Source organism: Balaenoptera borealis, assembly GCF_965194805.1.
Source record: "Balaenoptera borealis genome assembly, chromosome: 9".
NCBI lineage: Eukaryota > Metazoa > Chordata > Mammalia > Artiodactyla > Balaenopteridae > Balaenoptera > Balaenoptera borealis.
This window is the reverse complement of record NC_138873.1, coordinates 33,297,045-33,324,491: the sequence shown is the minus strand read 5'-3', so window position 1 is coordinate 33,324,491 and position 27,447 is coordinate 33,297,045. Positions and strand designations below refer to the sequence as shown.

The following is a 27,447-nucleotide window of genomic DNA, read 5'->3' as shown; positions in this document are numbered from 1 at the left end:
TCTCACTCCATCATTCTTTTTCCATCAAATTCTTCTCTGTAGAAATTTAGCTGTGAGATTAGACCACAAAAGAAATAGTGAAGCTGCATCTCACATTCCTTCCTTCCTCAATACCACCTAGGCCCAAGACCTAAATTCCATCAAATTTCCAAAAACGTCTTTAAGCAAAGTTCATTTATGTATTCATTTAATAATGAAAAAACATACAGCTTTGTCAGGTTGGAAAGTGGGGCTTATCCCTTTCATTTAAAAAAAAATGTGAAGACAAATGATGTCATTGGTTACTTACATGCTACAATTTGTTAAAATCAGCTGTACAGATAGGCATGCACTCAAACCAAAGGATGGAGCTGTATCATCAGTAGAGCCAAATCTACTACTACCTTTCTTGAAATCTAAAAAGTAGAAACCTTCTTACATTTAATCATTAACATTCTAACATGGCTTCCCCATAGTCTGCTGGACCAAGGAGCTTTCCAATCAATAGCTCATGGTCACCATGTTTCCTTAGCAAGAATGACATGGCCTAGGTGATATCTTACTAATCATAGAGGTGGAATCTTAAGAAGGTTCTTTGGTATATGTCAAGGGATGACTATGAAGTAGTCAGCCAGAAAGTAAGCACCCTCACCTACTTCTAAGAATAGCACCTGAGCAATAATTTCTACCACAGGGCTAAGAATGGCCATATTTGTTCTTTAAAAGACCTGATTTAGATTGTTCTGCAGATTAAACTATGGCTATCAGAAATAACAAGTTGACTGCAGCAATTTTCTAAGCAAAGACATTTATCATTAAAAAAGAATTAGAGGGGCTTCCCTGGTTGCGAATCTGCCTGCCAATGCAGGGGACACGGGTTCGAGCCCTGGTCTGGGAAGATCCCACATGCCGTGGAGCAACTAGGCCCGTGAGCCACAATTACTGAGCCTGCGTGTCTGGAGCCTGTGCTCCGCAACAAGAGAGGCCGCGATAATGAGAGGCCTGCGCATCGCAATGAAGAGTGGCCCCCACTTGCCGCAACTAGAGAAAGCCCTCGCACAGAAACGAAGACCCAACACAGCCATTAATTAATTAATTAATTAATTTTAAAAAACGAATTAGAAAGATGCATTTTTGAAAGGGTAGAATTAGAGATTGAAACTTAATTTCTTCTACTAACCCAATATTCTCAAACTCTAGGTGCATCAGAAGATCCTGGAGGGCTTGTTAAAAACACAAGTTGCTGGTCCACACCCCAGACTTTTTGACTCAATAGGTCTGTGATGGGCCCTGAGAATATATATTTCTAACAAGTTCCCAGGTGATCTGATGTTGCAAATTTGGGGACCACATTTCAGAACCATTGTACTAACCCACCATGCCACATCCCCATGGCTGGTCTACTTTGCCTAACTGTGTGCACTTTTCTCAGGAGCTCTTGTCATACGACCCTTGGAACAGCTCCCACCAGTGTTAATCAGAAAAGTTTCTCCAAGAATAGAAATGAGTTCTGAAAATTCTTGAGGTCTTAAAGAGGTCTTAGGATACAGCTTTGAATGGTAGAAACTGTCTCTTGGCCAACCCATAGCCTTTATTCTGGGGATTTTCATAGGTAATATTATATAATAGAAATAGGGTTCAGAAGACAAAAGAGTTCAGAAAAACACCTCTCTTCATCTTGCTAAATTAATGCTCCATAGAACACACTTCAGGAAAAGTTGGCCTACAACTAAGGTAGAACTGTGTACATGTTTCAGTTCACCAATTTGTCAAACTATTATTTGACATAGAATTCTTTTTTCAAATGAAATCTTGCCCAGAACACCAACCTATAAAACAGATTCTTGGCAGAATAGATAGCATTTGTAGAATACCTGAAGCGCCTGGAGAATCCTAAGATTCCAAAGAGCACAGTTTGAAAACCTATTTAGTGCCTAATAAACACAGACTCTTAGGCTGGCTGTTATTGCTGGAAGGTATCTGTGAGCCCTAATGCATAATGCCTGTCCGTAGATGGGGGCTCCTTTCCTCATTCCTTTACACAGATCAACACAGAACTGTGTGGAAGTACAAGGGCAGGTTCGTTTTGAGAGATCTCATCACTGATAGTGTTTCTATACTCAGGGTTTTAAAATTGAACATGATTGTGTCTTATCAGCAATGCAGACCTTGCATTTTCAGCTTCCAAGTGTTATGCTACATGTCTCATTTTTTACCTCTTACCTGAAGAAGGTTTGAGCTATTTGTTTACTTTATTTCTTCCTTTTGGGGTAGAAACACTGTTTTAATTACTGTGTCCCCCTAAAAGCAATATAATATGAAGAAATATGTCACATTTCCTTGTTTGTTATGGATCGTTATAGCAACTGCCTCTCTGTCTCCCAGCAGGAACACCCATGACAAACAACATTTCTCTTGGAGATGGTGGAGAAGAGCAGATGCTGGGTGCCATTTTTGCATGTGGCATTTAGTTCACTAATTGGCAAAATTTGTTTTACCCCCTGCAGCTGTAAGTGAAAAAGCCGTAAAACTAAATGAAACTCTAGGAATTCAAGACAAGGCCTTTGAGAGAAATTTGCAAGAGCTTCAGAATGAAGTTGATAAGATGATGACAGAACTGAGGAGGAAAAATCTAGACTCACAAAAGGAAGTTGCTGAAGATGAGCTGGTGTGAGTAGAAGCTCTGTTACTTTTTCGTTTGATAAACTGAGCTTTCCAAATTGTTGTTTAGAGATTTCTAAATTTTCCATCACATATCAGTAGGAGATACTTTGTTCTTTATTTTTCATCTGCTTAGTTATAATTTGTCTTGCTCTAAAACGGATCAAAGGCATGTTTATACCTATATAAATAATCAAGTAAATGATCTTTTTTTGGTGCTGTCTCTTCTGCAATTAGGCTAATGGTCTTGCTTTATTAATTTCCATTATTAGGGCCTTTAAAACTTTTAATTGTTTTTGTTTTAATAAAAATATCTTTGGATAAATAAAGTTATGAATTTAACAGGCCATCCTATACATTTTGTCATCTTAGGAAATACTGAATAGAAGAATTGTCAAATAATACATGCCTAATACTATGAAATAAAGTTTGGGAATTTGAGGTTGTGACTAATGATAGTGATTTTACTAATGCCAATGAATTCCTGTGACCGTACACTCAATAAAATATACATTTTTACATTCATAGTCAGCTAACTTCAAAGTGATGGTGTTATTAATAATCAAATAGTATATACTAAATCATCAACATTAGCAACACCTGAGAACTTGTTAGAAATACAAATTATCAAACCCCACCCTAGACCTACTGAATCAGAAACTTCTGGGATGGGGCCCAGCAATCTGTTTTGACAAGTTCTTCAGGGAATTATGATGCCTTTTAGTCTGAGAACTACTGTTCTTCAAATATTTAGCCTTCCTTAAAGGGCTCAGATATTATCCCTTTACGAAAACCATTAAGTTGAATCCAGGAAACTCCCAGAACACTCAGTTCAAAGGAAAAGAAAAGTAGGTCAAAATTATATCATACTAGCATGTCAACAGCATGGCGCTATATTCACAGTTTCTAACAAAACATATCAATATTCATATCTTATATTCAAAGTAACAGAGAAAATATCTCATGGTTAATCAGGTAGATTTTATTTTTGGTGTGTGAAGTAAATCATAAAACTGATTTCATCAGCCAGATTATGAGAATAACATGAGATCCTTTCCAAATGAAAATGTTATATTACTAATCAATTTAAAATGTGTGGATTTTTTTGTTCTTTAGTTTTAATTGTAAATGCTCTTGCCACTTTTCAGCTATCAGTTTTCAACTTGGTTTAGCACACAGTCAACCTGCCTTAAATATTGTTTCTAATTTTTCCATACTTTCAGTGTTAGCATTTCTTTGTAACACTGTTTAATACCAATAAACCCTGAGGCAGTGGCAAGGGCTCATTGTCTCTTATTGGGCTGGGGTGTTTATAGAGCTGCAGAAGGCCTTCTGAAGAAAGTGAAGAAGCTGTTTGGAGAATCCCGAGGGAAAAATGAAGAAATGGAGAAGGACCTCCGGGAGAAACTGGCAGACTACAAAAGCAAGGTTGATGATGCTTGGGACCTGTTGAGAGAAGCCACAGATAAAATCAGAGAAACTAATCTCTTATCTGCAGAAAACCAGAAAAACATGACTGCTTTGGAGGTGAGTCTTAGAGGCTCTTTCATCTGAATCTGGGAGCACGGGGTGGGAGTTTGACCATGGCGGAGTAAGTCAAGTTGATGCAAGTTGATGCACATGTACGAAATCAAGTGTGACAACTCTGAAAGGAGACTTCTAAGAAGCAGAACAGGGAATGATCCTTCTTTTTGTTTTTTTGTTTGTTTATAAATTTATTTATTTTTATTTTTGGCTGTGTTGGGTCCCCGTTCTGTGCGCGGGCTTTCTCTAGTTGCAGCGAGTGGTGTGCAGGCTTCTCACTGTCGTGGCCTCTCTTGTTGCAGAGCGCAGGCTCAGTAGTTGTGGCTCATGGGCCCAGTTGCTCCGCGGCATGTGGGAATCCTTCCGGGCCAGGGATCGAACCCATGTCCCCTGCATTGGCAGGCAGATTCCCACCCACTGCGCCACCAGGGAAGCCCCTTCTTTTTGTTTTTTAATGAATGATCATTGCCCATATAATCAAATAAAATTTAGGTAACTTAAACTATTTAAGATTTTTAAGGGCAGAATGGTACAGTGGAATGAGATCTTTACTGGGAGTCAGGGGTCCTTGGTCTTAACAACAACTGTGCCACTAACTAGAAGTACTAGTGTGAGCAAGTCAGTTAAAGTCTCAGAGCATCGGTCTCTCAACTATACAATGAGTGCATTATACTAGGGCGTATCTAGAGTTTCTTCAAACACTAATACCATATGATTGTACAGTCCACCCAACCTGATCCACAAACCATGGTTTAGACATCCGGCCGCCATAAGTCACAGAAGTGCCAAGGATTTTCTAATGGAATTGGGGCACAGGAGAAACAGCTCACTGAGAGACCAGAGCCTGGGAAAATTTTGGTTCTCTTCTTCTTTGCAACATGTTCTATGAAAATGATATTTTACAACGGACTAACATGAGCAGATCAAGTCTGAGTTATTTTTTGTCTCCTTTTCCTCAGACAAGAGAGAGTTCTCTCCTCAAGCAATGATAGGCAGCTTCTGCCTTTTCTAGATTGCTAATGAAGCTAGAACTAAAACAGATCCTTCCATCTATTCCTTCCTTTCTCCCTTCCTTCCTACTTCCCTTCTTTCCTTCTCTCCTTCCTTTCTCTCCCTCTCTTTCTTTCTCTCTCTCTCTCTCTCGTTTCTTTCTTAATATTTAACATGGCAAACTGATCACTTTTCCCTACAGTGAATTCAGCACATATGATGGCACAAACCTGTATTTAGCATTGAAAAAAAAAAAAAAAGAACTTCCTCACCAGAAACAAACTTACCTTTGTTCTTTTCAAAGTATTTGACCCCAACAGATCTGAAAACAGTGGCAGACCTTTATCTCTTCTAATATAAAATTTTACCTGCAACTATAACTGAGCACTCTCTGGCATATATTATGCTCTCAAAACTGTTCATGGAATGACAGTTGAATAAAAAGAATCTGGATTTTTTTATCCATTCATTTCTTTCCATTTTCCTTTGGATTAATAAGTAAAAGGATGAATTAATTTTTTAAAAGAATTGTTTTCTGGTTCCCTCTCCTGGGACTTAGCCTTGTCATTTTGATAGAGGATTGAGAAGACTCACTGATGTATCTAATCTTAACCAATTTGGAATCTACTGACATGCTGGCAATATTAAAGAAAAAGCTCTGTCTTGTTAAGCAGGATGCTAGGCTGCCTTCATATCACAGGCTCCCGCATGATTCATCTTGCTCGGTGATACACCAGTGGTGTAACTTACCCGGAGGTGCACCACTCCATTTTATGGCAACAGTTTAAGAAATTAAAATTACCTGTGTAGAAAGTATAATAAGCATCTGGGAAGTATTTCAAGAAGAGTTGTAGTGGCACACTAAATGGTGCTTTTAGCTATTCCTTCATTTTAGTGATGTTTAAAACCAAGAGCCATCATTCTTGGGTACCCCTAGAGAAGCCTGGAGCTTATGTAGTCAGTATTGAAGTGTAAGTTGTCCTTCTTGTATTTTCATTTTACACGTGATGCTTAACTAAAGGCTTGTTTAAAACTTACTAGAATAAATAGATAAACTGACTAAATTAATATGAATAAGGCAGAGCTTATTTAAGGTTGCTTGCCAAGGCTGATTAAGGTTGATTGCCAAGGTTGATGCTAGACTGGCCAATAAAGCATCACCTGTTTAGAGTTTGCTAAACAGACGCATCCCCTGGGCTCCCACCCAGAATCTGAGGTAGCTGGTCTGAGGTGTGGTCCAGGGTCCATATTCTAAAACATCCCCTGGGTTAATCTGATGTACATATAGATTTTAAAAGAACTGATAATGTTGTATCCATTTGATTGAGTAATTAGTTGTACTTTAAATAAATGACTTCATTGAGCCTGTGCCCACAAAAAGGTGATATAATTAAGACCCAACGCATTTTTCTTTTTAATTTAAGGAAGTAAGCATGTAATTTTTATTATTAAAAACATTTATCAAGCCCCTACTAAGTTCAGGAAATGTACTAAACAAAAACTGAGTATATCAAACACTGGTCCTCATGGTGTGGTCCTTGGAACAGCAGCATTAGCATCACCTAGACACTTGTTAATAATGCAGATTCTCAGGTTCCCCCCAAACCTATCAACTCAGAAACTGGGAGTGGAGCCCAGCCACCTGTGTTTTTAAAATCCTACCCATGATTCAGATGCAGCCTTAAGCTTTAAAGACACTGATATTGATATAAGAAATAAAACACCACCTCTGATGACTTCAGGTGACTTGTATTTAGTGGGAGGCTCACACAAGTAAACTAGTCTGTACACTACAGGAGTTATCATGGAGGTATGCAAAGGAAGGGCATCGAAATCACCCCTGGATTTAGGAAGGGCTTCATAGAGGACTTGACACATATGCTAAGTCCTGAAGGGTAAGCTCTAATGAGTCAAAGTAGAAGAGGAAGAACATTCCAGAAATAGGAAAAAAAAAAAAACATGCAAACATATAGACATTTTGGAGAAATGTCATTGATTTGATAGGATTGGAATAAAGACTGCCTGTGAACTGGTGAGGGGATAGAAAGCCAACGAAGACAGAGAGGGTCCAGACCTTGAGTTATAAGAGAACTGCATTCTGAGAGCTAAGCTGAGGAATTTGGTTTTATCCTGAAATCTATCAGAAGCAATTGAAATATTGGAGTCATGGATTAAAATCATATTTTGGGGACTTTCTGAGTGGTTCATGTAAACTCGAGGATTGGTTTTGTATTGGAAAATAGTGGGATATAAGGCTAGGAAAGCAGGCAGGAATAATATGCAAATGTCTGTTAGACACCTACCATTATCAAGATGCTATTGGTAACCAGGGTGTTAGAGGCTGAATAGGAATGATTTCTGGCCTCAGAGAACTTACGATTTCCTGAAAATTCAGGCATTTTAACCTTTCATTATATGTAACACTGTGATTAATATGGGCTGGGAGAATCAAACACCAAAATGATGGCGTCATAGAAGTTGATAGAAATGATGGCGCATCATGAGCAGAAACACAGAGCTCTGGAAGTATGATCTTAGGAAATGTCGAATAGAGCAGTGACGCTTGTTCGTAAGCTACGTAAGTCTGTAGCAGAAGATGGCTCTGAAAATGGGCCTTTGGAGCCAGATCACAGAAGGCTTTGAATGCAACTTTCTAGAACAGGACAGGGTTAGAATGCCATTTCCAGCAATGGAGAAAAGGCAGAGGAAACCGTGGGCGGAGGGGCAAAGAGAAGATGAGCAATTCAATTAAGCAAAGTAATGTGTTTTGAGCAGTCTGTCCCCAAATTTACTGTTATGACCTTGAACAGGAAGGAGTTGGAAGAAAGGGAAGAATGAGTTGCTAGATAAAGATAGACAGGAAGATAACTTTTGTAAGTTCTTAATCTACCCCCCAGCCACCCCCCTCAGCAAAAAAAAAAACCCAGGTGTTAAACTTACAAAGCTCTGGAATGAATTAAGATCTAATCAGAAGTTAAAAGTAGAAATACAACAACTTTGGTATCTAATCAGAATCACTTAACAATTATGCTTGTGGTATACACTTGGAGAATAATTCTCCCTAAACATGAGCCCCCCTTTTTCTCCTCAAATCTCAAAGCTTCCTATCTTTAAGTATTTTATATCCTACATCCTTCTCTATCCATTCCCTGTCTTTATTTATTTTTATAGCACTCATCATTAAAAATATATTATACATTAATTCATTCAATTTTTAATTATACATTAAATTCATTCAATTTTTTTCCCTCCAGAAAGCCATGAGAAACATGTCTTCTGGCCCACTGTATCTCCAGGGCAGAGAATAGTACCTGGCACAAAGACAGAACAGAAATGTTCTTTCTCAATGAAGAAAGTACTATAAAGCAAACACAAATAAATGTTATATCAATGCTTTTATCAATATTTAGGAGCTCCAAATCTTCATCTTTCCTTGGTTCAAAGCTAGATTTCATTAGTGTCTAATCTGAAATTAGCCACCACTGAAATCTCTTTAATCCCTAGATCGTTTCTGCTTCAGTGTGATTAAAAAAAAAGCACATTTTGATCTTTGCATAACAATGGGTTCCTTAAAGTGACTCAAAGAGAGCTTTTATAAAGATTCTAACTCACTGCTTAATTGAAACCAAAATGAATGTAGCTCTTCACCTCACATACAGGTGGAAATATTCTCCCTCCTATTGATACAGCATTTTGTTACCTTGATTTATAAATACAAACAAGCCATGCTAAAGAAAGTTTCTTGAATGTCTGTCCAGGGTCAATTTTAAATCAGTTCATACAAAAGCTAAGGGCTAAAATTGATAGTTATATAAGAGTGTCAGACCTTTGGAAAATAAGATATGCCTTATAACCAGGAACATCAGGACTACCTCTACATTTGCTGTTCGTGAAGGGAGAATGAAATTTCTCTGATTTAGCCAGGCATGGGAGTAGTTGAATGAACCGAGAGTCACCAGTGCAAACAGAACTATTTATTGAGGAAACTCTTCTAGGTACTGGAGATAAAGTGATACAAAGACTGTTTTATGGAATTTATCTTATAGTGAGAAAGATAGTCACTAAACCAATAAATAAGAATATAATATGGCCATAAAGTCTGCAGCATGGGCTAATATGCATAATAAGTGACTTGTTCTCAGTATATTGCCTGATGAATTAAATGTTATCCTTCGTCCACTAGGTCCAGCTCAATGGCCTGTACATTTCTTCTCCTCCCTATGCATGCATCTTGTGATGAATTGGTGTCTGATTATCATTAAATAGCCTGTGCTTTTAGCAACTCTTAGAAGAAGCAATCAAGATGGTTCAATCTATACAAAAAAATAAAATTGTATTATCTATGTTTCTATAATCGATGGCCACCCTATAAAATATAATTCAGATAAATGAGTTCTAGGAAAAAGAAAATAAAGTAATTATAATAGTTAACAATTCTGTAGTGTTCACTGTGTGCCAGGCTGTGTTCTAAACCAATTTCTCTCAAATTTTATTGTGTATATCAATCACTTAGGGTTCTTGTTAAATGCAGATTCTGAGTTGGTAGTTCCCAGAAAGGCATTGAGATTGTGCATTTCTAAGAAGCTTCCCAGTGATGCCAATACTGCTGATCAATGGGCCATATTTTGAATATTGAGGGAGAAAGCATTTTACATGAAGCTAAATGGAGGAGGAAACAAGGCAAGGAACTGGGGAAGGGCACATGGTGAAGGCAACTGCAACTGTAAAGGCTCAGAGGCAGGAGTAAGATATGTGTACTGGCAGCAGATTGAAGTGGTTGGTGAAGAGGTAGGGAAAGTAGGGTGTGAAATTAGCACTATCCAATGCAAATAAGAAGTGTGATTTCCACAATTGGAAAGTCAGTGCTTTCACAGCTCAAGACGGAAGCTCTATCATTAGGTAGACTGGGATTCAAATCTTAACTACAGTGTACTAACTGTGTGACCTTGGGTAAATCACTTAACTTGTTCAATTTTCTATTCATTTAAAAGGTGATAAACACAGGACGTGTGTTAGTATAGAATTAAATGAGGAAAGCTTATAAACTACCTGGCACATACTGAAATCTAAATGAATATATAAACTAGCATTGTTATTTATATAAAAAGCATAAATGGCAAAGGCTTAAAATTATAATTGATGCAGTTAAATCCACAGGTAAAAAGGTGATAGAAAGAATGAGTCAGAAATAGAACGAAAAAAAAGGCAAAGTTATGTTCCAAACAGAGAAATAACACTATTTCTTTCTCATTGATTTTACTCTTCTAGACTAGGAGTGAGTTTCATGTGGTTTGAGACAAGCTATCAGTTTCAAAGAAAAATTAGAGTCTGCTCTCTATTTTTTTTTTAAAGGATTTATATGTATTTCAAAGAAGTGAGGAAGTACTTACAATGATAAGTTTTTTTGTTTTGTTTTTAACTTTTGGGTTTATTTATTTATTTATTTATGTCTGTGTTGGGTCTTCGTTTCTGTGCGAGAGCTTTCTCTAGTTGAGGCAAGTGGGGGCCACTCTTCATCGCGGTGCGCGGGCCTCTTATTATCGCGGCCTCTCTTGTTGCGGGGCACAGGCTCCAGACGCGCAGGCTCAGTAATTGTGGCTCACGGGCCTAGTTGCTCCGCGGCATGTGGGATCTTCCCAGACCAGGGCTCGAACCCGCGTCCCCTGCATTGGCAGGCAGATTCTCAACCACTGCGCCACCAGGGAAGCCCTGCTTGCTTGTTTATGGAACAGTCCATTAAGTTTATTCTTCCATGTGAGAGTTTCTCTTTTTTTTGAAAAGTACTTCCCCTGTTTCCTTTGAAATCCCACTTCTGAGCTTCCCTGGTGGCACAGTGGTTAAGAATCCGCCTGCCAAGGCAGGAGACACGGGTTCAAGCTCTGGTTCAGGAAGCTCCCACATGCCGCAGAGCAACTAAGCCCGTGCACTACAACTACTGAAGCCTGTGCGCCTAGAGCCCATGTTCTGCAACAAGAGAAGCCACCGCAACGAGAAGCCCGCACACCGCAACGAAGAGTAGTGCCTGCTCGCCGCCACTAAAGAGAGCCCACGCGCAGCAACGAAGACCCAACGCAGCCAAAAATAAAATTAATTACTTAATTAATTTAAAAAAATAAAAAATAAAAAAAATAAAATCTCACTTCTTCCAATTTTTACAGAACTCCCATAGAATAAATCTGCTTACGTTTATGCTCACAAAATATTCATTTGGACATAGATTCTGGAATTTAATGTCTCGTTCCAATGTAATTCAGTGTACTACCACATGCTCAGCAATGCATATTCAGTACTTACATTTCAGTTAAAATGGATGTCCATCTCACTTTAAAAATATTTTTTAATTCCTCAGCTACCATCACATAACTTTTCTTATCTTGCATGACTTTCTCACAATAGGAGAAAGAAAGTACCTGTACAGGTATTTAAATAAAGTAACTCTTGGAGGGCTGGCTGGGTAGTCTATATCACTCTCATGTAGTCTCACAGTCAACATGACATATCTTGTTTGCAAAGCCTTGTTTAGACAGCGTAGGAAAGCCAGGAATACAGGGCTGGATAGGGTTTTCCCCAAAGGGCATTTTGATGTTTTGTTTATACTGTCCTACAGAAAAAGAAGGAGGCTATTGAAAGTGGCAAACGACAAACTGAGGACACTTTAAAAGAAGGCACTGACATACTTGATGAAGCCAACCGTCTTGCAGATGAAATCAACTCAGTCATAGACGTGAGTATTTGGTGAAACCCAAAGTTAAAAGAAAGGTGATAATGACACAAGCTCTCATAAATGGGAATCAATGAGAAATCTCAGTAGTATAAGCAAATACTGTTATTTTCTTGTGGGTATAAAGTTGTTTTTGCCTTATTCTATTGTGACCGTTCTCACCCATTGGTAACAGTTAGAACTTCACATTATTCTCTCAGTAGACATGAATGTCTGGTGAGGGTACCCACACACTCACACCAACCTGTATTTTTTTCACAGTGATGAAGAGCATTTCTTGTTCCTAGGACAGCACTTACAATCTGCTTCAATATTCACAGAATATTAGTTAAAAGAGAAATGTAAAGCTACAAACAGACTTTTAACATACTGTCTAATGCAGTAGATACTGATATATGGTGATGCGTGGTAATAGAAATGCAAATAGTGTAAAAGATCCCAATGACTATCATTTATGCATTTAGACCTACAAAGTAGCATTTTTTTAAAAGATTGTCAGGTTCTTCTTGGTATAAATTGCCTTCATATATTTCCTAATCTTTATCATTAAATAATAGCTTTTATTTTCTATTCTTTTTTGCTAGGTTAGTAAATTTAAAGTTTCATAAAAACCTAAGCGTGTATAATTAGATCTCCAAGAGAAATTAGTAAATGAGAGGAGGCTTGGATTCACTTACTTAAAATGCCTTCTTTTCTCTACATATCAGTATGTTGAAGACATTCAAACTAAATTGCCACCCCTGTCTGAGGATCTGAAAGATAAAATAGATGACCTCTCCCAAGAAATAAAGGACAGGAAGCTTGCTGAGAAGGTGTCCCAGGCTGAGAGCCATGCGGCTCAGTTAAATGATTCATCTGCTGTCCTTGATAGGTATGTCATTTGTTGTTGGAAATGTCTATGTATCTTGACACTTGTCCAAAAGTTTTGACTAGCAGAAATGGTAGAGAGTTGCTTTCAAATCTTGATTTTTGTAATTATGAACATACGAGCTAGAGGGCCTTTCTGTGGAAAAGCCTAATTAGAAGGGTCTGGGCAAAACTCTACTGGAGCAACATCAAAAGTCTGAGTTAAAAGTGGATTCAAATATGGCATGGTGGGGAGTGAACATTGCCTTAGGCTACACTTAGAAAAAATATTTTCTGTTCTTTATTGGAGAGCACAGCAGTTTCCTTATTAGCATTTTAAATAATAATGTATAAACGCACATTCTGCTTCAAATTTCAGTTTTATATTTTTAATGAAATCAAACTATTTATTGTTAAAAGGGTGGCTTTTGGAAATGTGGCTCCATACATAGCCTTTAAGTCTTGTTTTTTTCTTTCAAATTCCATGGAGACACTACATATTGCCCTGTAAAATAACAGCTCATTATAACTGGGATTCTTATACGGGTCAGTGAGGGAGGGGCAACTGGTGGGGTGTGTTTGACTAGTAAACAGCCTTCTAGGTATAACTGGTGTGCTTCCCCTACAGTTTTGGTGTTGTCATAACAAAATAGGTGTATTAGCCCCAAGAATAATTTTCCTAAATGAATCTGTATTTAATATACTTCCATGTGTAAGGTTCTGTTTCAATACTTAATACTCTTGATACAAAGGAAAATATTAATGTTTGAAGACCCTGGGGAAAAATTTACATACAATTCATTTTATAACAATTTTACAACATTTTTTAACATTTTGCTCATTTATCATGAAGGGTGGTAAATGGAGCAGTAAGCTAGAAGTCAACAGAGGCAGGCTCCAAGTCCTTAATTAGCTAATTAGTGACATGTTGGTCATGTGACATGAGACAAGCAATATAACCGAGACTCATTTGTCCTCATCTGAGAAATGCACCTACTCTAAAGAGATTTTGTGAAGTTCATTCCAATAATATAGAACAAGTGCTCTGAAACCTGTGCGTGCTTCACAAATAACATAAAGAATCGTCTCACTGCTCATACTTGCATGGTGCTCATGGTTGCAGAAACTTCTGGAGGATGCTATGGGTACTTAAAAATATGTTGGTAGTATTTCATTGCTTAATTATTTAGGAATATGAGTTTAAACTGAAAACTACAATATAATACAATTAGTAGACACCTCACTATGGTTTGGAATTAACATAATTATACTGACCATGATCATTTGGAAGCCATATTTGTTATAAGTAAGATGTTCTTCAGTTGAGTACCAACTGCTCTGATGTTCTTTTTTGGGGGCAATCCCAACAGAATCCTTGATGAGGCCAAAAACATCTCCTTCAATGCCACTGCAGCCTTCAAAGCTTACAGCAATATTAAGGACTATATTGATGAAGCTGAGAAAATTGCCAAAGAAGCCAAAGTTCTTGCACATGAAGCCACAGAACTGGTAAGAAACAAATAGCGTTATGTACAGAGAATGGAGGTCAATCTGTTTGAATAAGTACCTAAACTAAATTTCTCAAATTTCTCAAAGCTCTGGAAAATGCTAGTAAATTAGAATATTTGTTTTGTATTATTTTCAAAGGCTCCTTTTAAATTTTATCCAAAACAAATTCTCAGTCATAGCAGAACTCTTTTCTCAGTCACCTACTACTTTCCACTATTAATAAGGGTCTTGAAATTATCGCAGATGCCAAATAGGTTTGTGCCACCAACTCGCAAAGGGAAAACAGTCAAACATAAGACTCTGAACAGGGAAATTTATCACTATTATTCCATATGTCTTCAGTAAGAAAGTGCCTTGGAAATTAACACCAGAGCTTATAGTCACATACAAATTGATCCTATGTAAAGTTTGATTATAAGGCGCACATTTTACAAACACGCCAGTTCATATATTTCTAAACTATTATACTATTTTTATCAGTTGAAATGTTTACCTTCAAAGCTACTTTTGGCTGCTGTCATTGTTCAAAATAAATTTGCAATTAATATTTTAGAGTTTTCGGGTTCTAAGTATAGCACATTATCTGAGTATCTTCAATAGTAACAAATCTTTTTCCTTTACATGTAGAGCAACATTTTGTAACCAAGTTATGTGATAAACCTTGGTAATACTATTTTAGGTCAAATTTCATTTCATAGGAAGCAGATGGTGAGTTAAAATGTTCAGAACCATCACTTACTCCTTTGGCTTCACACAGAATCCCCCAAATACATCAGAATTTCAAGAGAAAAAAAATTTGATTGGACACTTGACTGTGAATGAAATATGCATAAATAGTTGGTGTTGAAGAAACAGATCTGTATTTTCTTTGCTTTGGTATTGAGCACAAATGCTTTCATGGATTTCAGGGATATTGGAGGTATTCGCCACACTCTTCGCAGGTTTATTTTATGGTCATGGTGAATGATGCATCATATTCCATCAGCAGTTACTACTGTTTTGGTTTCTCTGGAATGAGTTCTACCAATACCATATGTTCTGTTTATTTCTTATTCAAAATCATGACACAATTATTACAGAAACTTCCCTACGTTCAATTATCCTTTCAAAATGAACCATTTTTCAAATCTATTTGAAGATCCTAGTCTTCAAGTTCACCATTTTCATCTGACCCATGTTTTGTTGGATCACCATTTTCAGCATTTAGCACAGTACCTGACAGAGAGTAGACACTCGTGAGTAAATGAATGAATGTCATTCTAATTGACATTTTTCATGCCTATTTACAACATTTTGTACCAATAAAGTCCTCACTATTGTCATTGCTTCATTTTTATAAACTTGTAACATTTTATGTTAAAGACCTGTTTATTTTCACCCAAATTTAATACCATCACTTTATACTCAGGAGACTCTCATATTCATGCCAACATGAAATATTCACTTTTCCTCAACACTGATGCTTATACATGATAGGCTTGCCAAACTCAAACAGAGCTAGGACAAGTTTTTTGTTGTTGTTTTTTGTTTTAACTAGGACAAGTTTTACTGCATTACAGCATGTCCCCTTGTTATTGTTATTCCTTCTCTATAAGCCATGTAAAAATAATTAAATGTCTGAAAAATTACAAAGTAAAAGCTAAAGAGAATCACTGATTTATTAAGTGGCTATCAACAAACACACAGAAGACTGATTTGGCCAGAAAGTTTGTTGGACCGTGTTTCAAGAACAGAATAAATAAAGTTTTAATTTTAATAATTCATTATAATATAGTTCTATTATACTGGAAAAGAAATATATTTGCCATTAAATTGAGCAATTACCTAAATAGTACTAGCATTCCATAAATGTTAGAGCTGTTATTATTGATAGAGCTATGGATAAACACAGAAGAGTAAGATTAAGTTTATTATTTATGTATGAAAGAGTCATTTGAGTCTAGTCCTGCAAAGAAGGAAGAATGTTTTCAATGAATTAGAAACAAAGGACAAAGAAACAAAGCAGGAATTTATACAAGGAGAAAAAGGACATATTAGACAAGCAATAAAGCAATCAATTACTACTGTGAAGAAGATGGACGTAAGATAATGTGAGAAGAAAAAAAGCATTGAAAATACCATAGGAAAAGAAACAAATGAATATGGAATAGTCTCAAAGCATAATTGACAGCATTTGTAAAGCCACTTCACTTTTAAAAATCTGCTTAAGTCTACCTATTTGTAGTGCACACATAATCAACAATAGAATTGAAAGGAAAATATGAGTGAGAAAAAAGTTGATCCTTTATTTTAATTAAATAATAAGCAGGTAGAGGTTATAAACAATTCAAGTTGTAGTATAGTTCCTATGTAAAGAGTAACAGCCCCTTATCTTGTATATATAATTTATTTAAATATCAAAATGAAATATTATTATTTTTTCATTCTTTTTTATTTATTTTTTTTAACATCTTTATTGGAGTATAATTGCTTTACAATGGTGTGTTAGTTTCTGCTTTATAACAAAGTGAATCAGTTATACATATACATATGTTCCCATATCTCTTCCCTCTTGCATCTCCCTCCCTCCCACCCTCCCTATTCCACCCCTCTAGGTGGTCACAAAGCACCGAACTGACCTCCCTGTGCTATGTGGTTGCTTCCCACTAGCTATCTATTTTACGTTTGGTAGTGTATATATGTCCATGCCACTGTCTCATTTTGTCACAGCTTACCCTTCCCCCTCCCCGTATCCTCAAGTCCATTCTCTAGTAGGTCTGTGTCTTTATTCCCATCTTACCACTAGGTTCTTCATGACCTTTTTTTTTTTTTTTCCTTAGATTCCATATATATGTGTTAGCATACTGTGTTTGTTTTTCAATTTCTGACTTACTTCACTCTGTATGACAGACTCTAACTCCATCCACCTCACTACAAATAACTCAATTTCGTTTCTTTTTATGGCTGAGTAATATTCCATTGTATATATGTGCCACATCTTCTTTATCCATTCATCCAATGATGGACACTTAGGTTGCTTCCATGTCCTGGCTATTGTAAATAGAGCTGCAATGAACATTTTGGTACAAAATGAAATATTATTTTAGGAACAGACATTATGAAAAAACACACTATATTTCTATTAGTGCTAGGCAGAAAAATACTATTATTATATTATTGGTACAAAAGATTGTTTTCCCTACACATGATCTCCAAGGTAACATCTCATTTTATACCTCTCATTGGTGGGCACAAGGAGAAAGAGAAAGGAAATATGTCACCGTTTAGAAAATAGAATATGAAGATCCAGTAATTTTTTTCTAATCTTTATTGCTTTGATGCTATAAAAAGTCCTCAGACTCTAAAATAACAGAGAATTAAACCTTTAAAAAGGGGCTTCCTTGGTGGCGCAGTGGTTGAGAATCTGCCTGCCAATGCAGGGGACACGGGTTCAAGCCCTGGTCTGGGAAGATCCCACATGCCGCGGAGCAACTAGGCCCGTGAGCCACAATTACTGAGCCTGCGCGTCTGGAGCCTGTGCTCCGCAACAAGAGAGGCCGCGATAGTGAGAGGCCCGCGCACCACGATGAAGAGTGGCCCCTGCTTGCCGCGACTGGCGAAAGCCCTCGCACAGAAACAAAGACCCAACACAGCCATAAATAAATAAAAAATTAAAAAAAAAAAAACTTTAAAAAAATTTTCCAGATCATAGGTGAACTTAAAACCTATGTTATCAAGCAGATCAGATTTTAGAAGATGAAAAGTAGATTTCATATGCTGCTGGATCCTTGAGATGACCACCAGAGGCAATAGGCACGGTGTCAGAATCACTGGGAGATGAGCCCCTCTGTCCTTTTCACTGGGAAGTTCTTAGATGCTGTGCACTTGAATCTGGTATATCCAAACAGCAAACAACGACAAAAAGGAAGTCTAATGTAGAATGGATTCCTTAGATCTGGTTCTTTAAGATCCTGAAGAATCATCACACAACAATAATCACACAATCTCCATCTATTCTGAAATGTTGTCCTCCTTCCTTCCTTTCTTTCTTTTCTCCCTCTCTCCCTTTCTCAAAGTGAATGGAATGTGCTCTGTGATATATACTTCAGTGTAGAAAATGTAGGCAGTCCTCACCTTACCTAGGTATCTTCCATTAAAAAAAAAAAATCACTTTGTCACTTCCCACAGCAACTGAATATTTCTTTGTTCTTCTATACCCTCTTTACACTGCAGTCATTGTTACTGTCTGAAACTCTCTCTCTCTCTCTCTCCCCCACACATGCACACCAACAAAATTCCTTAATACCCTGGAGTCCAGAATCCTCTTTCTCAATTAGTCTCAGTCTCAGTGTTTAGTCTGGTCTTCACTAAGAATCAGCATTAGAAATTGAGAAGAATTTATACTTGCTTTCAACACCAGTACACAATGTGGTCTTCCTCTTTATTCTCCAAATTCAAGTTCTGTCACTTGCTACAGTTACCCATCACTCCTGGGAGCCATAAGTCCAAATATCTTCGGCATGATCTTTCTCAGGCACATCTAGGAAAAAATAATATAAAATGCAGAAGAAAGTGAGCGCAATTTGTAAGTAATGCATTTTCTCATAGAAACAATAATAGTGGGACAGTTAGTAAAGAACAGTGCTGTGTAAGTGATATGTAGGCTTCAGATGAACTAAAGAGGGGGGAAATTCTGAAAAAAATATTACACAGGAGGAAAATATACCTAAAATTAAATAAGTTTAAAGCCTTAGACACCTGATCCTAAAAATATGTGAACTGCTATTGTAAGTGACTTCCCACTGTTGATTCCTTAGTCTGAGAGTAAAAATCCATAGAAACTCAAAGTTTTTTCTTCACAAAACTTGAAACTTGAAGGAGTTTTTTCTTGCTTTAGGGTCGAGTCTACAGAATAAATTGGATTTTTGTAAATTCACTCTTATGTGGTGACAGATCAGTGGGGAGAAGAACCCTGGTAGAAAATAAGGATACTAGAAAGCAAAGTCAGGGAGCTCTGATAACATGGCAGTCTGAGTTAATTCAGATCCATCCTAATGTGAGAAATTCACAGAAATGCTAGGTAAATTCTAACTCCCCAAAATTTAACACATACTTTATTTTATAAAGAGGAAACAAAAGAAAATCTAAAAATAAAAACGAGAGTAAAACAGAATAGCACATTCTAGAGCTGGCAGCTTGGTGACTCAATGAATTTGGAACATAAATATAGATCATATGTCTAGGGACTGGGATTTTAAAGCCCAGGCAGGGAGAGAAGACATCACAGACATCATCCTAAACCTACAAAAGAAGGAGTTTTTTTGTTTGTTTTTTTTTAACTTTTGGGTTTATTTATTTATTTTTGGCTGTGTGGGTCTTTGTTTCTGCGCGAGGGTTTTCTCTAGTTGCGGCAAGTGGGGGCCACTCTTCATCGCTGTGCGCGGGCCTCTCACTATCGCGGTCTCTCTTGTTGCGGAGCACAGGCTCCAGACGCGCAGGCTCAGTAATTGTGGCTCACGGGCCTAGTTGCTCCGCGGCATGTGGGATCTTCCCAGACCAGGGCTCGAACCCGCGTCCCCTGCATTGGCAGGCAGATTCTCAACCACTGCGCCACCAGGGAAGCCCCAAGGAGTCTTTTTTGACTAATCGAAAGTATGCAAAACCATGAGACTTGGAAACAATTGTTCTCATCAACAAACACTCCTTCTAGCCCAGAACATGCCAAGGAGCGTTGTTACTTTCCATGCCTCCAGTTGTGAAAAATGTCTCTCATAAGTTGCTAAAACCATAAGCCTGTGGATTGAAGTCCAAATTTATACTGTATATATTTATATATGGATTAAAGTCCATATGGTACAAGACTTTCCAAGCTAAAAATTTAATGGGGAGAGGAGGGAAACTGATCCTGGCTCTTGCAACCTCTAGAGCATCTAGAAGGACACAGAAAAGTGGTCTGTTTAGATACACTATAAATAATAAAGTAGGAAAGAGGGTAGGCAGGCAAAGTATGTAACATGATTCTGAAGTTATTCAAAAATCTGAAAGAGAATATACATAAAAGTGTTTTAAAGTATTGAAATGTTAAAAAGAATAGAAAAGAGTGATAAAAAGAAAAAATACAGAAGATTACAGAAATTTGTAACAGAAGCAAATAAAATTTCTAAAAACAAAATATATAGGAAAAGAGAATGAGTTAATAGAAAGAGTTGAATACATTACCCAGAATGCAACAAGTATGGTAAAACATAAAAGGAGTGTAAGAAACAAGGAATATAGATTGTAAAAATGAAATGCAAATCTATTAGGAGTTCCAGAAGTTGAAAAGGGTGAGAATGGGGAATAGTATAGTAAAAGAGATACTGAAAATTTTCAAGTGCTGGTGAAGGATATGATATGATTTCTCAAGTTAAGGAAGCCTATCACAATAAATAAAGTAAGTCCACACCTGGAAAGATCATTGTTAAACTACAGAAACTAAAGTGAAAAAGAAAACAAAATCTTAAAATAATTGGGGAGAAAAGGCTTTGGATCAGACGCAAACTGCACAGCCGCAGCATCCGGGGCTTTGAAAGACGTTGCATCTCTGCCTGCTTTCTACTCTGGGCATTCTGCTCCCATGGCCTGCTGCCACCGTTTCACAGCTTAGTGACTGTGGTGTTTTCTTATTCCTACTTGCTTTTACCAGAAAATAATGTCTCCAGAATTAAAATTTAAGCTGAAAATAGACCTCGAGGGGACAGAAGCATGAATAACTCCGTGAGAATTTCATTTGCACTATTTCACAAGTAATATTCCATGATTTTCATATAGGTAGTACTTGGTATATAGCAGCTGATCACTAAATGTAAATTGCCCCCTCCCGTCTCCAAACATTGATACTAGGAATCTAGAAAGGCTAGGATGCTCCAGATTTTCAGAATGAACAAGATACATATACTGCCAGGAGAGATGGGAAAGTTGAATAGAGAAGAAAATTTCAAAGAAAAAATAAAATTACTTTCTTTGCCTACTTAGTTTGAGATCATCTATGAATATTTATTTGAATGTAGATGCCTTGTAGGATTTTTTTAGTGATTAGAATTAGGTTCAAGTGGTGTGCCGGAATTTCCTAATCAGGCTGTGGAAAGAAGATAGCAGGTCAGACTTTGAGGATTAGAAGATCTGTCTCCAAGTTGAGTGCATATTGTCCATGTACTGAGCTGTGTCAGCTAAAGTAATAGCTTTTTAAGAAACTTTGTGCAGTCTATTTGGATCCCTCTCTTGGCTTAATGCAGATAGTTAATGTCGTCCCCAAAGCTTAAAACTTATTATTTTTTTTTTTATTTTTATTTATTTATTTATTTATTTATGGCTGTGTTGGGTCTTCGTTTCTGTGCGAGGGCTTTCTCTAGTTGCGGCAAGTGGGGGCCACTCTTCATCACGGTGCGCAGGCCTCTCACTATCGCGGCCTCTCTTGTTGCGGAGCACAGGCTCCAGACGCGCAGGCTCAGCAGTTATGGCTCATGGGTGTAGTTGCTCCACGGCATGTGGGATCTTCCCAGACCAGGGCTCGAACCCGTGTCCCCTGCACCAGCAGGCAGATTCTCAACCACTGCGCCACCAGGGAAGCCCAAAACTTATTTTTTAATCTGGTTTAATATTCAGTCTCCAACTATCCTTCCTTGATGCAGTTGTGGTGCTTATAATAGGTGCTTCTGAACTATTTATTGACATGAGGTATTAAGCATGTTCACATTTTCAATTTTTTCTATAAATTTTTTAAAACCTTTTTTTAAAACACATATTTATTGTACTTAATATATAATAGCATTATGAAATGCACAGGAATAAAGATAAATAGAATTCTTGCCTGTCCTCAAACCAGCAATAATCATTTAAGTTTTTATTATTTGTCATGCTAATAAAAATAATACTTTCCAACTTTTACTTTCATAATTTATTCTTTTCCATTATTGTAATTTTTCCATTCCTTATTATTATTTTCTTTATTGTTATTTCTTTTAATACTAGTAGTATTATTCCAAATAATTTCTTCTCTTTTATTAATTTTTGAGTCCATATGTAGCCAGATTTTTTTTTTTTTCGCCATGATCCAGTGGGATTTATTACATGGATGCAAGGATGGTTCAAAACCTGCAAACCAACCAATGTGATACACCACACCAACAAATTGAAGAACAAAATACACATCATCATCCCAGTAAATGCAGAAAAAGCCTTTTTTTCTTTTCTTCTTTTTTTTTTTTTATTCTTTTGGGCCTGACTTCCTTCATTCAATATTATGGGTTTTTTTCAAATTTTTTTTTTAATATTTGAATTTTATTTGATTTTTTTTTTATACAGCAGTTCCTTATTAGTCATCAACTTTATACACATCAGTGTATACATGTCAACCCCAATCGCCCAATTCAGCACACCACCATCCCCAACCCCAGCCACTTTCCCCCGTTGGTGTCCGTACGTTTGTTCTCTACATCTGTGTCTCAGTTTCTGCCCTGCAAACCGGTTCATCTGTACCATTTTTCTAGGTTCCACATATATGCGTTAATATACGATATTTGTTTTGCTCTTTCTGACTTACTTCACTCTGTATGACAGTCTCTAGATCCATCCACGTCTCAGCAAATGACCCAATTTCGTTCCTTTTTATGGCTGAGTAATATTCCATTGTATATATGTACCACTTCCTCTTTATCCATTCGTCTGTCGATGGGCATTTAGGTTGCTTCCATGACCTGGCTATTATAAGCAGTGCTGCAATGAACATTGGGGTGCATGTGTCTTTTTGAATTATGGTTTTCTCTGGATATATGCCCACTAGTGGGATTGCTGGGTCATATGGTAATTCTATTTTTAGTTTTTTAAGGAACCTCCATACTGTTCTCCATAGTGGCTGTATCAATTTACATTCCCACCAACAGTGCAAGAGGGTTCCCTTTTCTCTACACCCTCTCCAGCATTTGTTGTTTATAGATTTTCTGATGATGCCCATTCTAACTGGTGTGAAGTGATACCTCATTGTAGTTTTGATTTGCATTTCTCTAATAATTAGTGCTGTGTAGCAGCTATTCATGTGCTTCTTGGCCATCTGTATGTCTTCTTCGGAGAAATGCCTATTTACGTCTTCTGCCCATTTTTGTATTGGATTGTTTGTTTTTTTAATATTGAGCTGCATGAGCTGTTTATATATTTTGGAGATTAATCCTTTGTCCATTGATTCGTTTGCAAATATTTACTCCCATTCTGAGGGTTGTCTTTTCATCTTGTTTATGGTTCCCTTTGCTGTGCAAAAGCTTTGAAGTTTCATTAGGTCCCATTTGTTTATTTTTGTTTTTATTTCCATTACTCTAGGAGGTGGATCAGAAAAGATCTTGCTGTGATTTATGTCAAAGAGTGTTCTTCCTATGTTTTCCTCTAAGAGTTTTATAGTGTCTGGTCTTACATTTAGGTATCTAATCCATTTTGAGTTTAGTTTTGTGTATGGTGTTAAGGAGTGTTCTAATTTCATTCTTTTATATGTAGCTGTCCAGTTTTCCCAGCACCACTTATTGAAGAGACTGTCTTTTCTCCATTGTATATCCTTGCCTCCTTTGTCATAGATTAGTTGACCATAGGTACGTGGGTTTATCTCTGGGCTTTCTATGTTGTTCCATTGATCTATGTTTCTGTTTTTGTGCCAGTACCATATTGTCTTGATTACTGTAGCTTTGTAGTATAGTCCAAAGTCAGAGAGTCTGATTCCTCCAGCTCCGTTTTGTTACCTCAAGACTGCTTTGGCTATTCGGGGTCTTTTGTGTCTCCATACAAATTTTAAGATTTTTTGTTCTAGTTCTGTAAAAAAACGCCCTTGGTAATTTGATAGGAATTGCATTGAATCTGTAGATTGCTTTGGGTAGTATAGTCATTTTCACAATATTGATTCTTCCAATCCAAGAACATGGTATATCTCTCCATCTGTTGGTATCGTCTTTAATTTCTTTCAGCAGTGTCTTATAGTTTTCTGCATATAGGTCTTCTGTCTCCCTAGGTAGGTTTATTCCTAGGTATTTTATTCTTTTTGTTGCAGTGGTAAATGGGAGTGTTTCCATAATTTCTCTTTCAGATTTTTCATCATTAGTGTATAGGAATGCAAGAGATTTATGTGCATTAATTTTCTGTCCTGCAACTTTACCAAATTCATTGATTAGCTCTAGTAGTTTTCTGGTGACATTTTTAGGATTCTCTATGTATAGTATCATGTCATCTGCAAATACTGACAGTTTTACTTCTTCTTTTCCAATTTGTATTCCTTTTATTTCTTTTTCTTCTCTGATTGCTGTGAGTAGGACGTCCAAAACTATGTTGAATAACAGTGGTGAGAGTGGACATCCTTGTCGTGTTCCTGATCTTAGAGGAAATGCTTTCAGTTTTTCACCATTGAGAATGATGTTTGCTGTGGGTTTGTCGTATATGGCCTTTATTATGTTGAGGTAGGTTCCCTCTATGTCCACTTTCTGGAGAGTTTTTATCATAAATTGGTGTTGAATTTTGTCAAAAGCTTTTTCTGCATCTATTGAGATGATCATACGGTTTCTATTTTTCAATTTGTCAATATGGTCCACCACATTGATTAATCTACGTATACTGAAGAATCCTTGCATCCCTGGGATAAATCCCACTTGATCATGGTGTATGATCCTTTTAATGTGTTGTTGGATTCTGTTTGCTAGTATTTTGTTGAGGATTTTTGCATCTATATTCATCAGTGATATTGGTCTCTAATTTTCTTTTTTTGTAGTATCTTTGTCTGGTTTTGGTATCAGGGTGATGGTGGCCTGATAGAATTAGTTTGGTAGTGTTCCTTCCTCCACAATTTTTTGGAAGAGTTTGAGAAGGATGGGTGTTAGCTCTTCTCTAAATGTTTGATAGAATTCACCTGTGATGCCATCTGGTCCTGGGCTTTTGTTTGTTGGAAGATTTTTAGTCACAATTTCAATTTCATTACTTGTGATTTGTCTGTTCATATCTTCTGTTTCTTCCTGGTTCAGTCTTGGAAGGTTATACCTTTCTAACAATTTGTCCATTTCTTCCAGGTTGTCCATTTTATTGGCATAGAGTTGCTTGTAGTAGTCTGTTAGGATGCTTTGTATTTCTGTGGTGTCTGTTGTAACCTCTCCTTTTTCATTTCTAATTTTATTGATTTGAGTCCTCTCCCTCTTTTTCTTGATGAGTCTGGCTAATGTTTTATCAATTTTGTTTATCTTCTCCAAGAACCAGCTTTTAGTTTTGTTGATCTTTGCTATTGTTTTTTTTGTCTCTATTTCATTTATTTCTGCTCTGATCTTTATGATTTCTTTCCTTCTGCTAACTTTCGGTTTTGTTTGTTCTTCTTTCTCTAGTTCCTTTAGGTGTAAGGTTAGATTGTTTATTTGAGATTTTTCTTGTTTCTTTAGGTAGGCTTGTATAGCTATAAACTTCCCTCTTAGAACTGCTTTTGCTGCATCCCATAGGTTTTGGGTCGTTGTGTTTTCATTGTCATTTGTCTCTAGGTATTTTTTGATTTCCTTTTTCATTTCTTCAGCAATCTCTTGGTTATTTAGTAACGTACTGTTTAGCCTCCATGTGTTTGTGTTTTTTACGTTTTTTTCCCCTGTAATTGATTTCTAATCTCATAGTGTTGGGTCAGAAAAGATGCTTGATATGATTTCAATTTTCTTAAATTTACTGAGGCTTGATTTGTGACCCAAGATGTGATCTATCCTGGAGAATGTTCGGTGCGCACTTGAGAAGAAAGTGTAATCTGCTGTTTTTGGATGGAATGTCCTATAAATATCAATTAAATCTATCTGGTCTATTGTGTCATTTAAAGCTTCTGTTTCCTCATTTGTTTTCATTTTGGATGATCTGTCCATTGGTGTAAGTGAGGTGTTCAAGTCCCCCACTATTATTGTGTTACTATCTATTACCTCTTTTATAGCTGTTAGCAGTTGCCTTATGTATTGAGGTCCTCCTATGTTGGGTGCATATATATTTATAATTGTTATATCTTCTTCTTGGATTTATCCCTTGGTCATTATGTGGTGTCCTTCCTTGTCTCTTGTAACATTCTTTATTTTAAAGTCTATTTTATCTGATATGAGTATTGCTACTCCAGCTTTCTTTTGACTTCCATTTGCATGGAATATCTTTTTCCATCCCCTCACTTTCAGTCTGTATGTGTCCCTAGGTCTGAAGTGGGTCTCTTGTAGGCAACATATAGATAGGTCTTGTTTTTGTATCCATTCAGCAAGCCTGTGTGTTTTGGTTGGAGCATTTAATCCATTCACGTTTAAGGTAATTATCGATATGTATGTTCCTATGACCATTTTCTTAATTGTTTTGGGTTTGTTTTTGTAGGTCCTTTTCTTCTCTTGTGTTTCCCACTTAGACAAGTTCCTGTAGTATTGGTTGTAGAGCTGGTTTGGTGGCGCTGAATTCTCTTAGCTTTTGCTTGTCTGTAAAGCTTTTGATTTCTCCATCAAACCTGAATGAGATCCGTGATGGGTAGAGTTATCTTGGTTGCAGGTTCTTCCCTTTCATCACTTTAAGTATATCATGCCACTCCCTTCTGGCTTGTAGAGTTTCTGCTGAGAAATCAGCTGTTAACCTTATGGGAGTTCCCTTGTATGTTATTTGTCATTTTCCCCTTGCTGCTTTCAGTAATTTTTGTTTGTCTTTAATTTTTGCCAGTTTGATTACTATGTGTCTCGGTGTGTTTCTCCTTGGATTTATCCTGTATGGGACTCTCTGCACTTCCTGGACTTGGGTGGCTATTTCCTTTCCCGTGGTAGGGAAGTTTTCAACTATAATCTCTTCAAATATTTTCTCTGGTCCTTTCTCTCTCTCTTCTCCTTCTGGGACCCCTATAATGCGAATGTTGTTGCATGTAATGTTGTCCCAGAGGTCTCTTAGGCTGTCTTCATTTCTTTTCATTCTTTTTTCTTTATTCTGTTCCTCAGCAGTGAATTCCACCATTCTGTCTTCCACATCACTTATCCGTTCTTCTGCCTCAGTTATTCTGCTATTGATTCCTTCTGGTTTAGTTTTCATTTCAGTTATTGTATTGTTCATCTCTGTTTGTTTGTTCTTTAATTCTTCTAGGTCTTTGTTAAACATTTCTTGCATCTTCTCGATCTTTGCCTCTATTCTTTTTCCGAGGTCCTGGATCATCTTCACTATCATTAGTCTGAATTCTTTTTCTGGAAGGTTACCTATCTCCC

The 27,447-nt window shown here is 37.0% G+C and overlaps 1 protein-coding gene across 2 annotated transcripts in view; it reads left to right on the top strand.

The window, feature by feature from the left end:
• The window catches only part of LAMA2 (laminin subunit alpha 2), a 626,305-nt gene that overhangs the window by 505,814 nt on the left and 93,044 nt on the right, over positions 1-27,447 (top strand). For both annotated transcript variants that reach the window (XM_082406304.1, XM_082406303.1), the window contains exons 36-40: positions 2,487-2,649; positions 3,957-4,167; positions 11,762-11,878; positions 12,583-12,746; positions 14,092-14,230. In XM_082406304.1, the coding sequence (XP_082262430.1) occupies positions 2,487-2,649; positions 3,957-4,167; positions 11,762-11,878; positions 12,583-12,746; positions 14,092-14,230 (794 nt within the window). The remainder of the gene's footprint in view (positions 1-2,486; positions 2,650-3,956; positions 4,168-11,761; positions 11,879-12,582; positions 12,747-14,091; positions 14,231-27,447) is intronic.